This window comes from Phocoena phocoena, chromosome 20 (genome assembly GCF_963924675.1).
Source record: "Phocoena phocoena chromosome 20, mPhoPho1.1, whole genome shotgun sequence".
Taxonomy (NCBI): Eukaryota; Metazoa; Chordata; class Mammalia; order Artiodactyla; family Phocoenidae; genus Phocoena; species Phocoena phocoena.
Genome location: NC_089238.1, coordinates 46,578,888 through 46,603,733, shown reverse-complemented (window position 1 = coordinate 46,603,733; position 24,846 = coordinate 46,578,888). Strand labels below are relative to the sequence as shown.

At 39.1% G+C, this 24,846-nt stretch overlaps 1 protein-coding gene across 2 annotated transcripts in view; it reads left to right on the top strand.

Annotated features, from left to right (window-relative positions):
• Positions 1 to 24,846, top strand: part of GLG1 (golgi glycoprotein 1) — a 146,964-nt gene that overhangs the window by 105,858 nt on the left and 16,260 nt on the right. For both annotated transcript variants that reach the window (XM_065898725.1, XM_065898724.1), the window contains 12 exons: positions 2,945 to 3,148; positions 4,049 to 4,120; positions 5,069 to 5,252; positions 7,568 to 7,782; positions 11,572 to 11,693; positions 13,400 to 13,501; positions 15,467 to 15,620; positions 17,423 to 17,560; positions 19,755 to 19,841; positions 22,480 to 22,542; positions 23,311 to 23,424; positions 24,256 to 24,344. In XM_065898725.1, the coding sequence (XP_065754797.1) occupies positions 2,945 to 3,148; positions 4,049 to 4,120; positions 5,069 to 5,252; positions 7,568 to 7,782; positions 11,572 to 11,693; positions 13,400 to 13,501; positions 15,467 to 15,620; positions 17,423 to 17,560; positions 19,755 to 19,841; positions 22,480 to 22,542; positions 23,311 to 23,424; positions 24,256 to 24,344 (1,544 nt within the window). The remainder of the gene's footprint in view (positions 1 to 2,944; positions 3,149 to 4,048; positions 4,121 to 5,068; positions 5,253 to 7,567; positions 7,783 to 11,571; positions 11,694 to 13,399; positions 13,502 to 15,466; positions 15,621 to 17,422; positions 17,561 to 19,754; positions 19,842 to 22,479; positions 22,543 to 23,310; positions 23,425 to 24,255; positions 24,345 to 24,846) is intronic.

The following is a 24,846-nucleotide window of genomic DNA, read 5'->3' as shown; positions in this document are numbered from 1 at the left end:
GTTTTATCATTTTATCCTTTTCTGCTTTTAACCAACTACTTTGAATAGTTCAGACATTCTTTTTCTCTCTTTACCTATAGAGGTAGATCACAGAAGACATTACAGATGTTGAAATGGAGAATGGTTAATAGCAGAGATGAAAACTGAGTTCTTGCCCACCTTTTTGTGATTAGTGTTATCCTTCTCTGGTCTTTAAAAAAATTTTTTCATAAAGCAAGGTGTATGGAGAAGAAAAAATATTACCTATTGAACTGCTAAAAACTGATCGGGACCCTAGTAATAGTTTGTTTGTTTGTTTGTTTTTTGCGGTACGCGGGCCTCTCACTGTTGTGGCCTCTCCCGTTACGGAGCACAGGCTCCGGGTGCACAGGCTCAGCGGCCATGGCTCACGGGCCCAGCCGCTCTGCGGCATGTGGGATCTTCCCGGACCGGGGCACGAACCCGTGTCCCCTGCATCGGCTGGTGGACTCTCAACCACTGCGCCACCAGGGAAGCCCAGTAATAGTTTTAAGACAGACATTTGTCTCACCACAATAAGAATTTTAAAAATTCATTTTACGTCCATTTACAGTATCATTTGTTATTCATATGTCAAGCCTGCATATTAATAACTTTTTAAAACCTAACCCTAAGTAATTTCATTTTCTTGTAGGTAATGTGCTGCTGTACAGTTCCTTGCTTTCATTCATATTCAGTAATAACCCTACAGTCTTCTTTGTCAAATATTTGCATACATTTCAGTTGTATAACTCAAATGGGCTGAACTGAAAAGCTCAGAGACTCTGGGAAACTGAGAAGAATTCCTGAAATATCTTTATTAGAAAAAATTATCTAAAGTTATGATGAATGAAAATATCTAATGGAGGTGATGTTATGGCACAATACTAATATGTGGTGCTACAATTGCTATAATTAAAATTACATCTCACATTCCTTAGAGGATCTCAAACCGTGGTGCTGGTGCATTTAAACAGTTGTAAACCCTAAGTATACAGGGAAACACTTAGACTCATTACAGGGAAATCATTTCTTTACCCTATGATGTCAGAACTAAAGGGTAAGTCTAAATCGTGAGTTGACTATCATGCTGTTATTTTCAACCTCTTTTATATGATTACAACCTAATTGCTAGCAACCTCTCAGTAAGTTATTATGAGCTACTAAAATTTGGTATAGGACATTATTTCATTAACACAAAATCATGTTTATAATAATCTCTTGTAAACTGTAAGTGACTGATATGTTTCCAAATCTTTGTTATCACAGGTTTGTTTTTCCTTTGGGAAGTGGAAATGGGTAGGGCTCTTCTAAGTGAGCCAAAGTCAGACACATTTTAGTGTCACTCATAAATTAGGAAGAAAAAATAAGCCTTACTCTGAATTTCTGGGGTTGTGTCCACTTTTCTCTCTGTCCTTATCTTTTTGTCACTTGTCCTTCAGAGTTTTTTCTCCCTTCAGAATTACTCTCTAAAAAAACTTTTTGCTCATCTCCCGTTTCTAAGCATTGGATGGAATCATAAAGCTAGTGAGAAAGTTTGAGGTACAGATAGAAAATAGGAAGGCGCGAGAATCTGCTAGTATAGTGTGCTTCCTGATCTTTTTTGGATCAGAAAACCTTTTGAAATTTAATGAAAGCTATGAACTCTCCTCAGGAAAAATATACAAAACCCACATACAAATTGTAGGAGTTTCATAGCACTCCAAGATCTAAAAAAATAAATGGTGGACTGTTAGCTAGGTGCCTTATGTTCTGCAACTTGGACGAGTTGATAAACTCCTCTAGGCCTCTGTTTACTCAACCGCACAACAGGTATCACAGCTCGTAGCCCCTTGTCACAGGTATATTAGGAGAAAACATGAAAGTTTTCATGAAAATACTTGGAAATAAATGTGCTGTGGAACAAACCCTATTACAACAAAATGGAAAAAAACTATATACATTTTTTGTTGAATTGAAATTTTAGTAAAATAGATGTTTCCCTACCTAGTTTTAGGAGTCTTATATACAGATGATTTCATAACCATGGTATTTTACTATAATGAGATTTTATATGCGTGCGTGCGTGCGTGCGTGTGTGTGTGTGTGTGTGTGTGTGTCAGTAAAATGATAACACTGAATTTTCTGCTGCTTTGGTTTGGTATATTTATGGATATACCTCTCAAGTTTTTGAAGCATATCTTCTGAGTATAGAAAATTAGGACTCTTGAGTAGAAAGTGTTTAGGGGAAATTTTTCATATTTTGAACGATTGAGTGCTTGTGGTTGCTGTGGGGTAGATGCAATGTACAATTAAAGATAATTGGATGGTTTTAGGAAAGCTCTCAAAAGCAGTTTGTATAAATGGTGGTAATCTTGTTAAATCATATTAAGATAAATCCAGAACATCAAAGTGAACATTACACTAAAGATTGGGGTCTTTGCGGACAGTATAAAATAGAAAAAAGAGAAAGGGGGTCTCTATAACATATTTTCTCAGTGAATTTTGAGGTTTGTTGTTATTTTTTAAACTTGACTAAAGCACTATTATTTGAGAAATACCTAGCCCTTAGAGGTAAATGAACAGATATTTCTGCAGTGTTCTATCAGTATTGACAATGAACTGTGATCACTACATTGGGCTGATGTAATTTCTTTAAAATTTTCTGACATTTTAAACTCTGAAAAGTCAGGTTCTTGTTTCTAGTGCAAACTAAACTGACTTAAATTTCCCAGGATCTGTATTTTCATTTATAGCTTGCAACTATTACATTCTTACCAAAGATTATCGAGGGCATTTTCTGTAACTTTCACAATGTGGTTGGTTCTTACCCTGTTTCTCAATAGAACATTGATAAACAATTGTGTGTTGAGTTGGTCTTTTTGGTTTTTTGTTTTTAACCAAATGATGTTTATTTGATGCTCATGGTGGTGAGAGTTTTTAAATGTTAGTATCCTTGCTGTTTTAGGATGCACATTCACAGGGTGAGGTGGTATCATGCTTGGAGAAAGGCCTGGTGAAGGAAGCAGAAGAAAGAGATCCTAAGATTCAAGTCTCTGAACTCTGCAAGAAAGCCATTCTCCGGGTGGCTGAGCTGTCCTCAGATGACTTTCACTTAGACCGGCATTTATATTTTGCCTGCCGAGATGATCGGGAACGTTTTTGTGAAAATGTGAGTCAGCTCAGAAACTGTTCTTCTTTGCTTCCTTTTCTTCCTAAATATTTTTTTATACTCGATTCCAAAATTAAACCAACACAAGCTGTCACATGTAGAAAAGTCACTGAAATGGAAGGTGGAGTTGGTCCCAGGATAACAGAAAGTTATCTGGGTACTGGATACGGCTGCTCAGCCTTGAGGTAACATCTAGTTAACACTTGGCTTCGAACAGTCTCCATACGTTGTTTTTTCTACTCTATCTCACTTCTCAATTTCAGTTCTTGGAAGTCTGTTTTATATATAGGAATCCTATCTTACCAGGGAATCCCATTCACATATATTCCGTGGCTAAAAATTGGCCATATTACGTATTTATATTTAACTACTTTTGGCTAAGACGAAGGAAGCAACAGGTGGCTAACTTTTAAAACCAAATCTTTGGTTACTACCTGCATACCCTATAGAAGAACTTTCCAACCCTTTAGGCAGAAATAATCTCCATCTTTACCGCAAAGGACTGAGCGTGACTTGTGTACACTCCCACTCTGCCTGCTGTTTTGAATTAATAGCTTTAACTATCAGAACCACTGATCAGAGCCAATGCTAGAGTTTTATTGACTCTAGCATAAAGTTGTAAGAAGAGAGACTCATTGACGCTTCTCTTGGTTTCCTAATTAACAGTATGTCTGGGAACACATGACAGTGTATTCAAATACCATGGGAAATTTTTTTTCATCTTTACTGCAATCATTACTTTCTTTCAAAGGCTACTAAATTTTATAAATGGCTGAGCCATGTGTTCAAAGGTAGTCATCATTATAATAATTTAACAGAAAGTTCTTTATAAGATTGTGGATATTGCCCAGCGTAACTACTTAGCTAGTGATGATGATGACGTTATATTCCATCTTACAGACACAAGCTGGTGAAGGCAGAGTATATAAGTGCCTCTTTAACCATAAATTTGAAGAATCCATGAGTGAAAAAGTAAGTATTACTTTGAAACAAACCAGCATTTTATTCATTTTCTTAAAAGCTTTCTCAAATCCTCTCAAACAATATTCTTATAAACTCATACCAAAATATAAAATACTGATACAGCTTGTCCTTTTCAGGGGTAAGATACTTGGCTTTTAGTAGGAAACCAAAGCATATTTCACCTAAACCAAAAAAATTAAGCTTCTCGTGATATCTGGACTTTGGGACGCCAATGGGGAATCAATTTGGGGAGTAAAATCAGAGAATTTTATGTCAGAATCACACTGAAGCCATCCCTATGTACTCAAGAAGTTTAGACTAACCAAACCAATATGCTTCATAGATAATTAGCAATTTAATTTTTCAGCAACTGTGTCATTAAGCTTTCTCATTACTGTTAGTTCTTTGTCCCTGGATGAATGCAAGAATCTTTCATGACTTTTGAAAGTCATTATTTTTGGCTTTGCTATCCTGTCACTTACTTTCCTGTGCAGCTGAAGAAACGTTTTTCATTTCACTTCCTTATATCATTTAGTATTGAATAATTATATTTAAAAAGTATAGTAGAATGGAGCTTCCAGAGTGTTATGTCAGTTGCCACTTTCATTCTGGTGAAATTTACTTTAGGGATATTGTTGAAGAGGAAAAGAATACTTTGTCAAGTTCATGTATTAGAATCTACCAAATATTTATGTGTTTTGGACAGTTGCTATTGTTGCAGCAATCAGCAATTCACCATAGAATTCCAGGCTTTCCTGCTCATATACCCCTACTTCTTGCTACACTAGTTCAGCACACTTGTGCTCAATTTTAACTAAACCTAAACGGAGACATTTTGGTAACTACTGCAGTTGTTTACTGTACTTGGCCATGAGCCTCTGCTTGTCTTAGAGGTACATGTGAACGGCTCAGCCTCCTGAGCGGTCTCACAGCTCCCTTGGTGCCCTCTTTTCTCAGTGTCGAGAAGCACTAACAACCCGCCAAAAGCTGATTGCCCAGGATTATAAAGTCAGTTATTCATTGGCCAAATCCTGTAAGAGTGACTTGAAGAAATACCGGTGCAACGTGGAAAACCTTCCTCGGTCCCGGGAAGCCAGGCTCTCCTACCTTCTGATGTGTCTGGAGTCAGCTGTGCATAGAGGTAAGAGTTAATTTCTTTTTATCCTTTTCGCTCCTTTTTGGATCGTCTCCTGCTATGTGGGCTCTTTTGAGTACACTTGTACCTTGTGACTCAGGAGCCTTTCTTTGTAAGCAAAACTCTAGGCTGAAGGCTTGGTATCCCTAAGTCTTATTGAAGCCCCTTCTTCTTAACTCAACAGCCCTAAATTTTGTTTTTCTTTACATCCCAGCCTTTTTTAAGTAAGGTATATTTCTCAAATCCAATTAAAAATTTTTAAAATGCATGTCACACAGCAATTTTAGGAGAGTCAGGGAAGCGTAATGATTTAGCATATGAGCTTTGGGTCAGAGAGACGTGACTTCAAATGATGGCTCTATCAGCATACTAACTGCCTGGGGACCATTATTTATGTTTCTTAATCTCTCCAAACCTCATTTTTCTTATCTATAAAACAAAAATATATTACCTGTGTTGAGGAGTTCTTGTGAGGATCGAATGAGGTTTTTTGGCATAGCACGTAACATACGGTAAGTGACAAGTACTGTTATTATTCTAACAGTGTTGATATAAAGAAATTAAGCAGTGAAAGAAGGAAGGATTACCTTATAAGGTCAGACTCAGGGTCTGTTCAGTCCAAAAGTCAATCCCTGATAAAGGAACTAAGAAGGATGTATAAAAGGTCAGAGTCATTCAGAAAGAACATTTCTTAACATGGACTATAGGATGTAAAAATGAAATTTCTAGCTGTCCAATGAATGATGCTAGGACAATTGACTAGTGATTAAAAAGTTAAGTGGAAAAAGATCAGTTGTTAAATAAAACTCAGAACTTTTTGTTGAATTTTTTTCTCATATCTGGGTAGTGAAAGACTCCTAAACTTAAAAGCAATGGAATAGCAACCAGAGACCATGCATGTTTGGTATTCATGCAAACGAAGGACATTTTGGAGGAAATTGGAGAATTTTGATTATGGTCTGGGTGTTTGATGAAATTTTCTTGAAATGTAAAGGTGGAGATTGTTGACTACTAAAAGCATATTATAAAGCAGAATGCAAAACATCTAATTTTGGTATTTAAAAAATAGAGAGTTAATCTCCTTAAACTGCAAATTAACAGGAAACACAAAAAGACTCAGCAAATAAATGGTCAAAGGATATGAACAGGTAATTCATAGAAGTTATACAGATTTTTAATACTAAAAAGTCTGACCATGTGAGTGTTAGTAGGATGTGAAAGAACTGGAACTACAGTATTGATGGGAATTTTAAATTTCTACTTCGGAAAATAGTTGGCCAGTTTCTTAAGAAGTTCTGCATACATCTAACTTATGACCCAGCCGTGTAAATCCTAGGTTACCCAAGATATATGAAAGAATATATCCATATAAACTCTTGTGTATGAATGCTCATAACAGCATATTTGTTGTAATAGCCCCAAACTGGAAATAACCCAAATGTTCATCAGCAGTTTAAGGGATAGACGAATTGTAGTATAGCCACATAATGGAATCATATTATTTCAGTAAAAGCAGCGCACTGTTGATTTGTGGCTGAATCTCAAAAACTCTGAAAGAAGTCAGACAAAAAAAAAAAGAGTCCATAGCATATCATTCCATTTATATGAACTTTATCTATATGAACTTCTGAAAACTGCAAACTAGTAAAATAATGTGTAGTCACAGAAAGCAGATCATTGGTTGACTGGGCATGGGGTAGGTGGGTAGAGAGGAAAGGAAAGGAGGGATTCTAAACGAACATGTGGAAGCTTTTGGAGTTGATGGTTATATGTTCGATATCTTGATTGTGGTGATGGTTTCATTGATGCGTACATATGTCAGACTTATCCAATTGTATGTTTTAAAAGCGTAGTTTATTATATGTCAGTTATACCTCAGCAAAGCTGGGGTTTTTTTGTTAAATTTCATAAGTTTTCCCAGATGGCATTGACAGCTCAAAGAAGAGTTGGGGAGCTGTAGTGAGTATTTGAAGTGAAGATTTTTCCACACGCTTAAAGGGTGTAAGCCAGTAGGGATTTTCCTGGCTTTGATTTTTACCCCAGTAGTTATCTTATTGATAAGACTTCTGTTGGCAAAACATACGCATTACTAGTTCAGTAGTATAAAATTCTGTATAAGGCAGAACCCTGACAGGGTAAACCCTAGTCTTTGGAGTATTAAACTCATTTTAGGCTGATAAAGCTTTTGCTAAGTTCTCTGCTTTTCAGTCTAGATAATAGTATGACTGGTGTATTCTAGGGAAAAACTTGTACTTTTAATATGTGGTAATATCTGATCCTGTAGCTCACCGTCCATAATGCTGTGACTTAAATCCTAACAGGGCGGCAAGTGAGCAGTGAGTGCCAGGGCGAGATGTTAGATTACCGCCGCATGCTGATGGAAGACTTTTCTTTGAGCCCTGAAATCATCCTGAGCTGTCGCGGGGAGATTGAACACCACTGTTCTGGATTGCATCGAAAAGGGCGAACCCTGCATTGTCTGATGAAAGTAGTTCGGGGGGAGAAAGGGAACCTTGGAATGAACTGCCAGCAAGCGGTAAGGACAGATTTTCCGCTGCCGTTGTTAATGTTACAGTTTATCAGCCGAGGACCTCTTCCTGACACTGTCCCAGCTCATTTATCTGGATCATTTGTGACATCACAGTGAACCTTAGGTATTAAGAACTAGACACAAAATACTGTTTCTTCAGGCATATCAGAGTAAAAACGTGGAATTTGCTGCAGAGCAGAAGTTTGAGCTCATAATAAATAAAAAGAGCTATACAGTAAACTTAAAGAAATAGATTAAATGCATTGTTTACTGGAGTGTTTAAAGAAGAGATATCTGGCTAGATTGTGTTTACTAAGGCAAACCGGGTTCTGGTAAATCAGAAAAGGTCTTCCAGCAAAAGAGAATGTGCCTCTCCCACCACTTTTGATTGAGTTGAGGCTGAAAGAGAGCTGAAATGAATTGAAACTTTCTAAGATTCTCTTCGTGTTACTGATATGCAGCATGGCATGAATTCCTGGCCTGAAGGATCAAGAAAGCATGTCGTTTTCAAAATCCCACCATCTTTTCTTGTTCAACAAGGGCAGCTGTGCATGGGAGGGTCTGTCTTTCTCTACCGCCAAACTCTACAGTCAGTTCTGTAAAGATAGTTGGAAAAAATTAGTGTGCTTTGCTTGAGAAGATAAAGTTGTTCTTGATTCAAGGTTCATAAACAGTTGAGTAACTATAGATCAGGTACATAATATAATTTATTAATATAATTTTGTTAAATAATATATAGATACAGTGCATCTGTTTCATTACCATTATCCATGTTTATTGCTTTTTACCGAATAAGAGTCTTTGAGCAATTTACAATACGAAATGTAACAGTGGCACCCTGTACAATGAATTCTGTGGTTTCCTATACCTTCCTTTAGGAAGCACAGAAGATAGAGTTTAGCCTTATACTCTAAATTAGAAGGTTGAGATTCTCTCCTAAGTGAAACTTCAGAAAACTGCAATTCATTAGTCTCTTATTTTTGTTGTTGGCATTTTTTATTAAAAACAGAATATTAATTGAATTTGATTTTCCTACTAATCAGGTAAAATCATAATTTTACAGTCTGAAACACAAAATTTCCATAGAATTTTGACGTGGAGTAAAATTTCATCTTAGCTTCTATTACTCACCCTGACCCAGAGTGGACAGTAACTTACACATCCCATAGTGGGGAAAATAGATAAATGTCGCCTCTTATCCAGAATACCAAGCCTAGCTAGAAGGAAGGCTTCTGGATGTAGTTCCTCAGAAGCAGTCTTTGCTGGTGATTGTCCTCAGAAACTTCTGTGACAATGTGTGTGCCTGGGCCCCAGACCAAGAACAAATCAAGACATTTCATCCTTAATGCAGCATGCAAAGGGGAGGGTGGTGGTCAGGACTAAACTTATATTTTTACTGAGGCTACACTTTGTACTAAGGTGTACAGAAAAAAGAAATTAGTTTGATTTATTTGGAAGCATCTAGTTTACCTCCAGGGCTTTTTGAAATTTAGCTTGTTGAGAGAGAAATAAATAGCACCCACCTCATGCTTTGTGCCCAAAAGGAAAGTGCTTCCAAACCTAGAGGTTAGCCTCAAAAGGTAAAATACGTAGTTTTGTCCACATTAAGTTTGGCTAAGTGGGCAAGAAACACTTCATTTTGTTTTTTATGGACCTGTGGTCTTTAGCCTTTGCTCACAAAAATTGAAGATAGGTGATCCAAAGGGAGAAAGTTTTCCTTAGTCATCTACTTCATTATCCATCCTCAGTCACATGGAGGAATGTTTTGTAATAATTTGCTTTTCAAAGTTTCTTTCCTTGATACAGTAGACTTCCATATTGGTCTGTGGTTGACCATTAATTTTCCCTTGTTCTCTGCTTGGTGGTGCTTTGATTTAGTGATCTCTCAATAAATAGTAAAGCGAATAAATAGTGAAGCATAGGAATAATTATTATCTTAATGAGTATATACTCTTCCAGATACACTGTGATCATGAACTTAAATTCTTTTCAGTTATGGCTGAACAAATCTGGGCCCAGTCTCTCCTAGGCTGAGGAGACTGCCGTCTATTCTCTAGACTAATTTTTTGGAAGCATTTTCTCACGTTTTCCTAAGCAATCGGGGCAGGAATAGATGTATCATCATGTAATATTTCATGTACGTAGTGTTTATTTCCCACACCGCTGTCACTGGATTCCAGAGTAGCAGTGATCCCTTGAGCCTTTGACCTCCTAGAGTCTGTAGGGCATTCACTGTCTTCTTTTAGAACCTGCAGTCTGGTACATGCACGGAGAATTCTCAAAGTTTGCCTGTCAATCATGGATATTTAACTAAGTTCTTAGAGAAACTTCCAGACTCCCATGATGCTTATAATGTCCCTCAGAAAAAGAAGTAAATATTTTGGTCTTTGTCAGCAAATTAAAATTGGTAGTCATTTGACAGTAGTAGTAATCTTCCTACTAACTAACCACTGCATTTTGAAACTTCTCCAAATTGCACCAAGAATTGGTATAAATAAGTTCCATCCCAGAATATTAGATATCTTTCATACTCTCTCATCTTGATTGTTGACTTCTTTTAGGAGAGACAAAATTGGGTTTTTCTTTTGATCTTTGTTCTCTGATCAAGTATGCGATGGGGTCACTGCTTTCATATGAGCCTCTATAGGATTGTAGGTCAAATGTATGAGGATCAGAGAAGGCTCCTACAGAGGCTAAATCAATGACACAAAAAGGGCTCCAATTCTTTAACTTGGAACAAAAGGAACCCCAACCAGAAGGACCGTAGTGTTCAGATTTGCTTTGTGTTATTTAAGATTCCCACCCCAAACACCATCTGCTACCCATCTGTAGTAAATGATCTTTTACATCTGTAAAATGCTTTGCAGCTTACACAACCTTCTATATATTATTCTTCCTTATAATTCTTTGCAGTTAAAGAAACTGGAACTTAGAGGTTAATCAACTTGCCTTTGTTCCCAAAGCTAGTATCTGGCAGAGACAGAACTATTAATAGAACTCAGGTTTTCTCATCCTTAATTTAGAGCTTTTTCATCTGTGCCCCGACTGCTTTCTCCTCAGACAGGAAAAAAGAATCTGAGGCACATCTTATCATGCTTTCACTTTATTCTATGACAGAGTGTGGACCAAGCAAAAGTAAATGTTAAAGAATATATCCTCATTTTCAACTGCATAATGACAAGTATTTTTCTGTATTACTTGTAATGAACAAGCTCTGGTTCATCTCTTGGTTATATAAAAAATAGTTGAGGAAAAACAGGAAATTATAAGTAATATTCTTGTTTTTTGTAATTGGTATTTCTTGCAACTGAAATCTCACATCTCTTTTTAATAAAGCAGAGTATACTTGTTTTATGCCATTGTCTTTGCAGCAAAATTCAAATTCTAGATTTTTAAGACCAAATTAGATCTCTAACTGGAAATGTCTTCTGTTTACTCTTCTCCACTCAACTCTGCCTTGGCACTGAGTGTCAGATTTAGTAATTTGATTAACAGATGTGAGGAAAGAGGCAGCTTTTATATTGTAAGGTCCTCTTGTTTTGCACACATCCAGGGATGGTTCAGACAGGTAGGCAAGCTATACCTACAATGAGTTAAACAGAAAAACTTGCAAAGTAGAAGAACTAGTTGGAAAGTATTTGACAAGAGCTGTTGAGCTTGGCCAGTGACAATTGTAGTACCTTGTTAAGAGTACATTGTGATATACCAGACTGAGAACTGATTGAAGACATGACGTTGCCCATCCTAGATGTATAAGTGACTTTCTTTCTTCCTTCTTAATTTTTCTTAATCCAGCTTCAAACACTGATTCAGGAGACTGACCCTGGTGCAGATTACCGCATTGATAGAGCTTTGAATGAAGCTTGTGAATCTGTAATACAGACAGCCTGCAAACACATAAGATCCGGAGACCCAATGTAGGTTATCTTATTTGTGGTATTGTATTGTATTTGGCAGTGCAGCATGGGGAATATATCCCCAAATGACTTTCCGATGGTTTAGCAACTTAACTGAAATTTTGTTAAGCAGGAACACATACCAGCTTTTGTTAAAACTAGTATTGAGGGGCTTCCCTGGTGGCGCAGTGGTTGAGAGTCTGCCTGCCAATGCAGGGGACACTTGTTCGTGCCCCGGTCCGGGAGGATCCCACATACCGCGGAGCGGCTGGGCCCGTGAGCCATGGCTGCTGGGCCTGCGGTCCGGAGCCTGTGCTCCGCAGTGGGAGGGGCCTGCGTACCGCAAAAAAAAAAAAAAACTAGTATTGGGATTGAGACTTGGGCTCTGCCTCATCCATGATGTAGAGAACCTAGACCCAGCATTGTGATGATGTTTGTTGACAGTGACTGAGCATATACAGTCCTAGACATTAGGTCACTGAATAATCCTACTTAATGTTCAAATAAAAATCAGAGAGAAAAACTCACAGGATAAAATGAAACATGCTTTGGCTCTATACTTTTCATCCTGTGTGTATATTGTCTCATATGCATTAGCAACTTGATAATTATTAGAGAGTAATTAATTATAATTGAAATAAAACACAAAATGTGGTTGGAGGGGGTAATCATGGACAAAATGAACTCTGAAGTTATATCCAAGATCTAGGAAAGCTGTAAAATGCTGTAATAAAGCATTTGAGTCTCATGTATTGGGTTTTTTCCATATGATGTGCAAACAGCTCTTAAAACCAGGTTGCAAGTAAGAACAGGTTTTCCATTCTGCAAAAATCTTTATAGCCTGCAGCCGGCCGTACCCAACTGTGTGAAACAAATGCAGTCCATGTTTCTCATCATTCTCCTGTGCATATACTCCAGATGTTCATGCTGTGGTAGGAGGTTAAAAAAAAGGTCTTCTTCCTTGAAGCTCTTTGTATGGTTGGTGGAGGTAGACAAACACTCTTAAGACTGATTAAGACTATTTACCAATATGAAAATAGCTGTGTCAACTATTAAGGGGGCAGGGGAGAGGGAGGAAGGAGGGAACTGCTACAGATGAAAATAGATTTGAGATACTGTCAATTAAATGCAGGTTGTGGACCTTTTCTGGGTCCTGATTTGAACAAATGTGAAAAGCCATGAGATAATTGGAAAAATTTGAAAGCTGACAGGATATTTCATGATATTAAGGATTTTTAGATTTACTTCTTTGGTGGATAATGGTATTATGTTTTCATATTATAGAGAAACATGCTAAAGTATAATATTTACAAATGAAATGATAGGGTATCTGGGATTTATTTCAAAATATTAGCAGGGAGGGTATAGGGTTAAAACAAACTTGGCCATAGGTTGATAAAGCTATGGGAAGGGAAGATGGATATTATATGATTCTCTACTTTTGTATGGTTGGAAGTTTCTCATAATAAACAGTTAAATATAAAGCAGCTGCACACAGCTCTTGTGTAAGCTGAGTCCTAAGTGCTAAGTGGTTCTAAAGTTGATAGAAGGCATAAGCACTGTTAGGTTGAGTTAATTTGAGTGATTCTCAGGAAAGTAAGTCCCTGATTGCCCTAGGAAAATAGCTAAATGGCTTTTTCTACAGACAAAGCAATACTGGTGTGAGAGTTCTGAATCCATTGTCAGAACTTTCTCTAGTTACAATTTCACCCCTGTTTTATGCCCAGGATCCTCTCGTGCCTGATGGAACATTTATACACAGAAAAAATGGTGGAAGACTGTGAACACCGTCTCTTAGAGCTGCAATATTTCATCTCCCGTGATTGGAAGTGAGTATTTTGTTTTGTTTGGTTTGGGGGTTGTTTTGGCCATGCGGCATGTGAGATCCTAGTTCCCTGACCAGGGATCGAACCTGTGCCCCCTGCATTGGAAGCGCAGAGTCTTAAGCACTGGAAGTGAGTATTTTGAAGCCATAGAAGGTAAGCCTCAGCCTGTTCTCCTGTGTAGTCACTATCCCTTGTATTTTTAAAAAATAATCAGTAGTAATTTGTTTTTGTTAAGTTGTGGGATAGCTGACACTCTAATCTCCAGAAAAATCTCTTTCTTGCTTTCAGAACAGTATGTAAAAGCAGAGACAGCCCCTGCAGGTCTATTCCCAAGTGTCCCCATTAAACTACTACATTGAAAGTCAGGGTCCAGTGTTTCTGATACCACAAACATCTATCTAGAAAGAACTTGGGCAGCGGTGGGACAGCAGAAGCATCTTCAGATATGTCTCTTATAGTGATTTTTATTTTTATTGATTTGTCCTGGGTATGGGAGTTTGCTTTATTTCTTTTACTATTCAAAGTTATTGAATTTATTCTGTCTTAAGAAGCTCTTCTCGGTAAATGACAACTTGATTCTCTTCTCATCCTGTTAGCCAGAAAAAAGGGAGGAGGTAGATGAAATAGAAGTATATCTCTTATAGTCAGAATAACTGTTTATGGGCTGCAATCCCTCCCTCTTTCCATGTCTTATTTTCTCTTCCCACCTCCAGACCAGGCTGTTCCTCCTGCCTCCCAAGTTCAGCTGCTTCCTGATTGTTTTAAGCCACTGTACTTTGGTCATTAATTATTTTTCTGGTGATTAATATATGTTTTACCCCCATACTTTACTGGAAAAAGATTACTTGAAGACTCAGTGTGTCTATTTCTGTTTCCTCAAGTTAACTCTTGAAAGGACTTCAGAAACTTGGGTGGGAATTTCCCTGTGCTTACTCTAGCTATCTAAACCGAAATAACAGAGTGTTTACTGAGTTTATGACCTTAAAAAAGTATGTTTTTTCCTCTTCTGTAATTCCTTCATCCATGATCAAAGGATGCTTTCCAGTCTTTAAAGCTACTTAAATATTAGCCTTTTTCCTCCCATTAAGTAGCCCTCCCCCAAGGTTGATAGTATAATATAGACAGAATGAAGTATCCATTGGTCTGATTTGGAGAGGCAGCAGGCTCATCACCTAATCCACTGTCTCCAGAGTCAAAGTTAAATGTCAAGTTTTTTTAATTGATAAGCATGTTCAGGTAAACTAAAAATATAACTGCCTTATCTTGCCTGGGAAAAAGAACTGGAACACTTTTACTAGAAAAGAACTTGAGGAGGAGACTGTTTATGTTGTCCTTTCCTGATCTTAATGAACCTAGTATATCAGATAAGATTGACTTTTACTCACAGAAAAAGTACTGAGTAAAAGTTGTGAATTGCCTGGTGATTGCTACAACCCTTGTCTCATTTCAGCTAGGGCATGTTAATGCTGAGTCTATTGTAATGTTGTGTGCCTTACATTGCGAAGATACCATCTTTTTTTTTTTTTTTGCACTATGCGGGCCTCTCACTGTTGTGGCCTCTCCCATTGCGGAACACAGGCTCCGGACGCGCAGGCTCAGCGGCCATGGCTCACGGGCCCAGCCGCTCCGCGGCATGTGGGATCTTCCCGGACCGGGGCACGAACCCGTGTCCCCTGTGTCGGCAGGCGGACTCTCAACCACTGCGCCACCAGGGAAGCCCACGAAGATACCATCTTTGAGGCAGAACTTAAATCTTCCATATTAAGGATTAACAAACTTCTACAGATTAACCACTGTGTGTTCATGAGGAACAAAATTCAGGAATGTACTTGTGCTCACCTGCCGTCTCCATTACCCTAGAAGTGATTGTCAGTGGGTACACAAACAAGCACCTTGCAGAAACCCTTAGCATGTCTCGGGAGGAAAGGTATAGTAAGAGTGGTTATCTCTTAACTCTTAACCTTATAGGCTGGACCCTGTCTTATACCGCAAATGCCAGGGAGATGCATCTCGTCTTTGCCACACCCACGGTTGGAATGAAACCAGTGAACTTATGCCTCCTGGAGCTGTGTTCTCATGCTTATACCGACATGCCTACCGCACTGAGGAACAGGGCAGGAGGGTATGCGCTCAATATTGACTTCATTTCTTCCTGTCGTCATTTAATTCATTTGCTGTGAATTGCTGTGAGTCCTATCATCCTAGAAAACCTTTGTTAGTATATCTGGCGAGGAGGGGTTGCTGCACTACTAGAAGCTTCTCAGTGAGTGTACATAGAATTGTTCTGCCAGCTTCCTTCCGTCTGATTTTATGTTTTTAACAAAATGAGGGGACATTTCCAGTTTTTCTTAAAATTACCAAAATCTAAATCACAAGTAGACAAATGCCGCTACCCTAACTGTAGTTAGCGTTAAAGATCCATTAGAAGCTCTTAGCCAAGGTGTAAATGGTTTTTAGGCTTCTGCCCTTGGCAGCAGAGCCCATAGTGAGTGTATTGGTGAGGCCCCTCAGACAGCACACTCATTAGAGCTACACCCTCCACGCCCCACTCTCTTGGTATTTGTCCGCCCTGAGTACTGCCTCTTGTTGGGATGTTCGTGTCTGCTTGGCTCTCAGGTGACATTTGTTGCCTTCTGGTCCCGTACTGACATGCTACTTGCTCTCCAGGGTGGCCTTTTTAAGCCTTCTGAGATACTCTATTGCATTTCAGCCCTGCATTTGTTACAGAAAATATAGATGGTATTATTTCACAGGCATGTTTGCAAATACCCCTTCTGAGCTTAATGCAAAAGTCTGACTGTTTAGGATTCAGAATGAGGAGACTCAGACAGAAAGAAATGTCATACTTTAGGTACTGCAGTATTAACCCAGTTTTTATATTGCTACATAAGAAAATATGGAAATTTGTTGTTACTTTTTTCTTCGTATAATGAGCCTGTCATTGATCACAGGAGCTCCTAAATCCTAGCGTCTTGGTAGTCACTATAGTAGGAGGTTCCTTGTCTTTGTAAATAAAGAAAGAGTTGGAATCTGGTATGCTGTCCTTTTAAAAAATAGGCTTCTTTGAAAAATCGAGGTTAAAGTCACATAACATAAAGTTAATCATTTTAGAAGGAAAAATTCAGTGGCATTTAGTACATTCACAAAGTTGTGCAACCACCACCTCTGTCTACTTCCAAAATATTTCCACGTCTCCGAAAGGAAACTCCTATGCCAATTAAGCAGTTACTCTCTATCCCCACCGTACCTCCCTCCAGATGTGTTGGCTCTTTTAGGAGAAGAGGCTGACTGTACCTGTCAATGACAGCTTTCTCACAACTCTCCCCAAAATATTAGTTTTAATATGTTTGACCCTCTGCTTAATTCTCATTAACTTATCTAGAAGAGTCGGGTTCTGACCTGAAGTAACTCTCACCTGCTTGTTCCGAGTTTAGGTAAATTTGAACTCAGTTCTCCTCACCCAAGTGTTTATTCTCTCTTGAATCAGACCCAGTATTCCACTCTACATTCATAGAGTAGTGGCAAATTAATTTTCCTGAACAAAAAACTCTCTACCTCATCTGAACAAATTCAGTTCATTTTTTAATTGAAGTATAGTTGACTTACAATATTATGTTAGTTTCAGGTGTACAGCATAGTGATTCAGTCCTAATTCACTTTTATCAGGATACTCTGAGAAAAGAATATTGTTTCATACAGTATATTAGAAAATGCCTAATGTATTTATAATCGCATTCCTAGAGATAAAGGTGTTTAGAAGCCTCATAGAACATTTAATTTTTATTCTGGAAGAGATTCGAGGTTTAAAGTTTGGTTCAAATAACTGTAAACTTATTTGTTATTTTCCTGACAATGGATTTGTTCTATCTGGTGTCTTTTGGTCTTGGTACCTTTGAAGTATTTTGCTTATTATTTCTCATGTAGCTCTCACGGGAATGCCGAGCTGAAGTCCAGAGGATCCTACACCAGCGTGCCATGGACGTTAAGCTGGATCCTGCCCTTCAGGATAAGTGCCTGATTGATCTGGGGAAATGGTGCAGTGAAAAAACGGAGACTGGACAGGTAGGTGACAAAGCTACCTATTTATGGTGTAGTAATAATAATAATGTTCGTGATTAACATTTTATGTCGACTACAAACACCGTAAAATCCATCTCCATCAGCTTCACAGGTGTGTGATTTGTTATATTAGTCACTGTTCTTCCTATAAGAAATCCTGAGGAAAATGTTCTCTTTGGTCTCTATAACTGTACTTTTCCTAAGCAGTTAGTTTGTTTGAATGTTATGGTTATTATGGTTTGTAATTGATTGTTTTCCCTCTTTGTGCTGCCTCTTAAAAAGCCTCGAGCCAAAGATATGGTGTGCCTCTAGCAGGTGTATTAGATTTTGTGGTAGGCGTTTTGTGTACTAACTACTGGCTTCATTCCACTTTCCTTAACATATTTTCTTTTTCTTTTCTCTTTTTTACTCATTTTTAATTGATTTTATCTTGCCCTTCTTTTTTTTTCTTTTCTCATTTTTGTAAGCTACATTAGGTCCTTTTGAGGGAAGGCAGAGTATAAATATATACATCGATACACAAATACTGATATGCAAGAATAGTATGCTTGCCCTACGACAGTCCTAGAAGAGATGTAGAAATTGAATTATCTTTTCCATTTAGTAATTGATACACTTGAGGCTCAGAGAAATGAAGGGTATTGACTTAACTTACCTAGAGCTCAGGTCTAATCCTAGCCAGGCATTTGTTCCATTTTATTATAACCTCTCCGTACAGGAAAGTGTAGAAAAGGAGCAGCCCCAAGAATTAATGTGCATGCTATAAATGGTTTCTTAGGATTTTGTGCCTAGTTAAAAAAAAAAAAAAAAAGATATGTTGTTTCATTCTAGCAAATTAGGGTGGGAAGGTATCTTGTCTTGTAGATCAAGGCAGAGGAACCATGCAGTGAGGAATAGCTACTTATTTAAAGCCCCATTAATAGGCATGAATGGTTCCATTTGTACCACTCCAAAACACCCTCTGGGATTAAACTAATGAAAGTCACATGTGCAGGAACTGGACATTTTTTAAAAGCAACATGATGCCTACTTAGATCTGTTGGGCCCGGGAATATCATTTTCAGCAGTCTGTTTCCTGGGCCTGCTACAGTTCTGTCGAGTTTATTGTTAGGAAATGGCATATAGTTTAGCTTGCTGTTGCCTCTGTCTAATGAAACAAGGGATATAGTCATATGGAATCCCATGAAACAGTTTCCTTTCATATGCCCTGTAAAGTAACAGTGAGAAAGCTGCACTACATTACAGCCCATCCCTGTGAAGCTAAACTTAGGAAAGGAGTCCATGAGTGGAATTTTTCCCTTAGCTATTTATCTCCTCCCAAAAGTTGTATGCATTTTCCTTTAGGGTCCCCCCACTCCAACTCCCTCTCTGGCTCTTGTATAATTCCCACAATCCTTCTCCTCGCTTCCCATTCTAATTCTGAAACAGAGATTCTTGCAGAATAGTCAGTAAGTTAAACTTGATCCTTTAACAGAGCCCTTTGCTGAGAAATAGCTGTTCATGTTCTTTGGGAAAGTAAGCTAATGTAAAACTTAAAACCTCTCAGTCTCTAAAAGGAATAGCAATAGACTGATGTTACAAGGTAACTCCAGCTCAGTTTCCAAAGCCCAGGTAAGATAGCTTTTAGATACTCAAACCCTAGTGTGCTCACTTGTTTTGCAGTTACCCTCAGAGGATCCTTTTATGTGGGTTAGGGTTAGAATCCCAGATTTGATTTGCAGGAGCTATCAGCTCTCTACTGTGTTTCAGACCCTGAAACTGGGTCCCAACTTACTTGCCCACGAAGAGTCGTAGAATGTGCCGTGTCTTTCACTGTGAATATTTTGTCCAATGATAATTATCAAAATGCAGATTAGCAGGGTGTTTGACAGAATGGAGTAAAGGCCTGATAAGATTTTTAGACTCTGAGGACACCTGAACATTGATTCTTGTTGGACTTATCAGTTTGGCCTTCTGGAGGATTTGCATGGCTGTTGTACCCCCTTGACCCTCTTAAGCACCCTGATACATCAAATAATTATCTTTTCAAAAATCCCAGTTTGGGGACTCAAATAAAGCTCTAGCATTCTGTTCAGTGAAGTTGTTTAAAAGAAAAGAAAAGGAAGACCACTGAAAAGGAAGTGGACACTGGTGTCTCATCTACCCTTGACTATTTATATAACTGACAGATGCTAAGAGAGTGCCTTTTCATTTGCAGGAGCTTGAATGCCTCCAGGATCATCTTGATGACTTGGCTGTAGAGTGCAGAGATATAGTCGGCAACCTCACCGAGTTAGAATCCGAGGTAAGCAGTTTGCAGCTCATGGAAGGAGAGTGCCCTGTCAGCAGCCTTTCTTTTCTTCTTAGTTCTTTTGTTTCGAGACTCTTGAGAGTTCAGATTCCCTGTAGAATAAAAGAAACCTTGTCAGATTCTTTGTTTGCTTTTTAAAGATGAATATCATCATGCTTCTTGAACCCCTTTCCTCATTTCTGTAGCTAAACACTGCATTTAGCCCTTTGGTTTTCTTCATAAATTAGAATTATCACAGTGACAAGACCAATCTTTTTTCCCCCTTTAAGAAAAGATAACAGCTATACTTCAAATCCCTTAATCACATTCAAGAATAGTCCAAGCATTCCTATTCTGTCATCCTTAGCTCTTTCAATTAGGTCATTTGGTAATGTCTTTTTGTTTTGTTTTTTTAACTTATTTATTTATTTATTTTTGGCTGCATTGGGTCTTCTTTGCTGCGTGTGGGCTTTCTCTAGTTGAGGCAAGCAGGGGCTACTCTTGGTTGTGTTGCGCAGGCTTCACATTGTGGTGGCTTCTCTTGTTGTGGAGCATGGGCTTTAGGCGTGCGGGCTCAGTAGTTGTGGCTCATGGGCTTAGTTGCTCCGCGGCATGTGGGATCTTCCCCGACCATGGATCGAACCCATGTTCCCCCCCATTGGCAGGCGGATTCTTAACCACTGTGCCACCAGGGAAGTCCCCATTTGGTAATGTTTGTGTGTCCACTGAAATAAAATAAAAGCCTGGGATTTGCAGTTAAACATGGAAGGTTGAATATTATTCCATGTTTATCCCTGTTCCATCCTAAAACTCACTAAAGTACAAAAAATGAGATTAAAAAGAAACCTCATAAGCATAGGTATACTATTTGAAATACAGAGAGTATTGGGGGGGTGGCAGTTAAAATGTGAAAATTGTCTTGTAGGGCCAGAAATCAGGGAAACGGAATAGCTATTTTTTTTTTTATGTAAGCCTTTTAGAACTATTGAAGTTGTCAAAATTGGCAATACATAAAATTACATTTCTTAGGGTCTTTATTTTCTTCCTGTTTTTCAAAAATGCCTTGCCTTCTTTTATCTTGTGTCATCTCCTGTCTCATTCTCATTGTCCTTGTGGGCCGCGGAGCACAGACTCCGGACGCGCAGGCCCAGCGGCCATGGCTCACGGGCCCAGCCGCTCCGTGGCACGTGGGATCTTCCCGGAACGGGGCACGAACCCGTGTCCCCCGTATCGGCAGGTGGACTCTCAACCACTGCGCCACCAGGGAAGCCCCTGGGGTGTGTAACTCTTGAAAGGAAGATGTTATTTCAGCAGCTAATGCTGCACAGCAGTTACTCTGCTTGAAGGCAGTTAGCATGTGTTCCCGAGAGGTAGTCGTTTGTCATCTGGTTCGAGGACAGAATGATAGATGTCAGTTACTCCTGTTTTCAATTTGAACTGCTTAGCTTTGGAGAAAAATTCCAAAGGCTTTACATACTCTAATTTTATTTTTTATTTTATTTTATTTTTTATTGGGGTAGAGTTGTTTATACTCTAATATTATTTTTAAATATTTTTTTCTCCCCACAGTTCTTACTTCTGTCTTCTCTCTTGCTCAAGCACGAGGGGAATCTGCCTCTAGAAAACTTGCCTTTCAAAGTATAATGAAGGAGCGTTAGAGGAGTAGCGTAGAACTGCTGTTCTGTCTGTGCTGGGGCTATCTAACCGAAATACTGGCATAGTTTCCAAATGTACATATTGGACTATTTACGCATCAGATGATACTGATTCAGAGAAAGAAACTGCTCCTCCCCCACCCCTGGCTCTTTCTAAAGCAGAATTACTGATATTTTAGCTGGAGAGGGTGTGGAGACAAGGGAACCTTTTTGCACTGTTGGTGGGAATGTAAATTGATACAGCCACTATGGAGGTTAAAAAACTAAAAATAGAACTACCATACGACCCAGCAATCCCGCTACTGGGCATATACCCTGAGAAAACCATAATTCAAAAAGAGTCATGTACCAAAATGTTCATTGCAGCTCTATTTACAGTAGCCAGGACATGGAAGCAACCTAAGTGTCCATCAATAGATGAATGGATAAAGAAGATGTGGCACATATATACAATGGAATATTACTCAGCCATAAAAAGAAATGAAATTGAGTTATTTGTAGTGAGGTGGATGGACCTAGAGTCTGTCCTACAGAGTGAAGTAAGTCAGAAAGAGAAAAACAAATACCGTATGCTAACACATATATATAATCTAAGGAAAAAACAAAAAAGGTCATGAAGAACCTAGGGGCAAGACGGGAATAAAGACACAGACCTACTAGAGAATGGACTTGAGGATGTGGGGAGGGGGATCGGTAAGCTGTGATAAAGTGAGAGAGTGGCATGGACATATATACACTACCAAATGTAAAATAGATAGCTAGTGGGAAGCAGCTGCATAGCACAGGGAGATCAGCTCAGTGCTTTGTGACCACCTAGAGGGGTGGGATAGGGAGGGTGGGAGGGAGGGAGACGCAAGAGGGAAGAGATATGGGAACATATGTATATGTATAACTGATAAACTTTGTTATGAAGCAGAAACTAACACACCATTGTAAAGCAATTATACTCCAGTAAAGATGTTAAAAAAAAGAATTACTGATATTTTAATCTTCTGCAGGATATTCAAATAGAAGCCTTGCTGATGAGAGCCTGCGAGCCCATAATTCAGAACTTTTGCCACGTAAGTGATGTCTAGAGGAACAAGGGTTAGAAACAGAACCAGTTTCACTGGGGCTCTGGCCCCCACGTGTATTGAACTCATCTCTGTCTTCAGCTCACATTGCTCCTAAGTGATAACCAACTTTCACCCGTTAAAGTTGAAAATGTAAACATCAAGAGGGGCCACCATCCTGGGAAACTATTTGCTTACCCCTCGTAGGTAACCAGATCGTTGGTTAACAGCACTTGCTGAGATGCCCTTTGCAAGGAAAGAGGGGAGGGGGAAGCCCCATTTGTAGGGCTGAATTGCTTCTGATACATACAGCCGGGATTTGTTAACAATAATGTGGCTTCCCCTTCCAGCTCTCTCCTTGTACCTGATGTTGAGGGACTTCCGTTACTTTATTACTTTCAGTCACTTACTGAACTACCTAAATTGTGGGAGTGAAGCACACCCAGTAACCCTAAGGATCTGACAATCAGCAGACAATGTTAGACGTTATCCCTAAAGCCAGCTGCCGGCATCATATAAGGAAAAGTGTTAAGAGACCTGCATAGTACATGTTCTTGTTGGAGCTTCACGCAGGGAGGGCAACTTGCTGCGTAAATTTTATTCCCCTGAGTGTTGATCCTTTGTAATGTCTCAGACTTATTTTGACATAATTTGTGATGTGTCTTATTTGTAAAGGCTCTAGAATCAATCTCGTTTGCAGTTTTTGTATGGGCTGGGGTGCAGGCTTTGTTCATTAATAGTTACAAATGAAGGGTAAATGTGCACTACCTTCCCCAGGATGTAGCAGATAACCAGATAGACTCTGGAGACTTGATGGAGTGTCTCATACAGAACAAACACCAGAAAGATATGAATGAGAAGTGCGCCATTGGAGTCACCCACTTCCAGCTGGTCAGTAACACCTGGCACATCCTTCTTGGCTTGGATGGTTACTGAATCCCTTCCTCTTTCAGAACATCAGAGCACCTCTTCTGTGAAAAATCATTTTTTCCAAATATCTGTTCAGTGCAGCAGCCCAAATGTGTATCAGTACACTAGAATCTAAGCTTTTTTTTCTTTTAAATCATACTACCCAGGTCTGGCATTTGAATAAGAAGGTTAAACCATAGTCTTCGTAGTTACCACGTGTCTAAAGGAAGTATTTCTGATAAAGCAAGCACTTCCTTCCTAGAAGGGTGAAATCCAGTCATCTATGTAAAATTGACCTCTTCTTGGGGCACCTAGCCTCCCTGACTGCCATCCCCAAATGGTACTGAGGGCCTCTGGACTGTGGGCACTGGAAGACAGGGGAGAACAGACAAACTCTGCCCTTGTTGACTTGTTTACATTCTTGTGAAAGAAAGATGCAAAAGTACATTTACAAATAAATATATAGTTTCAGGTGAGCCTGTGAGGAAAAATAAAGCAGTGTAAGGCCTGCAGGGTGATGGAGAAAAGGGACTTGAGAAGGAGGTATTTGAATAGAAGCGTCAAGAAAAGTGAGGGAGCAAACCATGGGAAGATCTGGGGGAAGAGTCACAGCCTGTGTGTGACTGGAAGCTGGTGTGCGCGGAGCAAAAGATGCCGTGGGCAGCTTAGCAGGTCATGAAGTCTGAAGAGACAGAGTTGTGCAGGCCTGAAAAGCTAGCCGCTGCAAACGGTATATGAATACACTTACACCCAGCGCTGCTGCTGAGACCTCGTCACAGAGCTTCTGATTTTCTTTTCCATCATCTTTTTTAGGTGCAGATGAAGGATTTTCGGTTCTCTTACAAGTTTAAAATGGCCTGCAAGGAGGACGTGTTGAAACTTTGTCCCAACATAAAGAAGAAGTATGTAGCTTTTAATTGATTCGTTCTGCTTCCCTAAAGTCCCTCTTAGCTACTGAATGAGTATCCAAGATATCAGGTGGCCTGCTGCCCTCTGACAGGATTAGCCCTGCAGGCCTCCTACACTCTCCTTTGGTAGTATGGCCAAACACTTGGATTGTCTAGACATATCCTCTTTATAGCAGCCTGGAGCCACACCTGGTGGTGGTAGTTCTGATATGGAGAGCCTGTGTCCTAAAGGAGCATTTTTAATTTTTCTAGGTTCAGGCTATCTAACTGATGAAGTACATACAGATTGTGTACTTAGAGGAGCACGTTGCAGTGTGAATAAGATGTTAACCCATTTCCTCCGAACGTCATTCCATTGTGTCGTCTCTTCAGGGAAGCAGCAGAGGCTTTCACTGAGTTAGAGATGTAGTAAAGAAACAAAAACTGTATTCATTTAAGAATTAGGCATTAATAAGGAGAGTGATGAGCTTTTATAGCATGGCTGCCCAGATTCTTC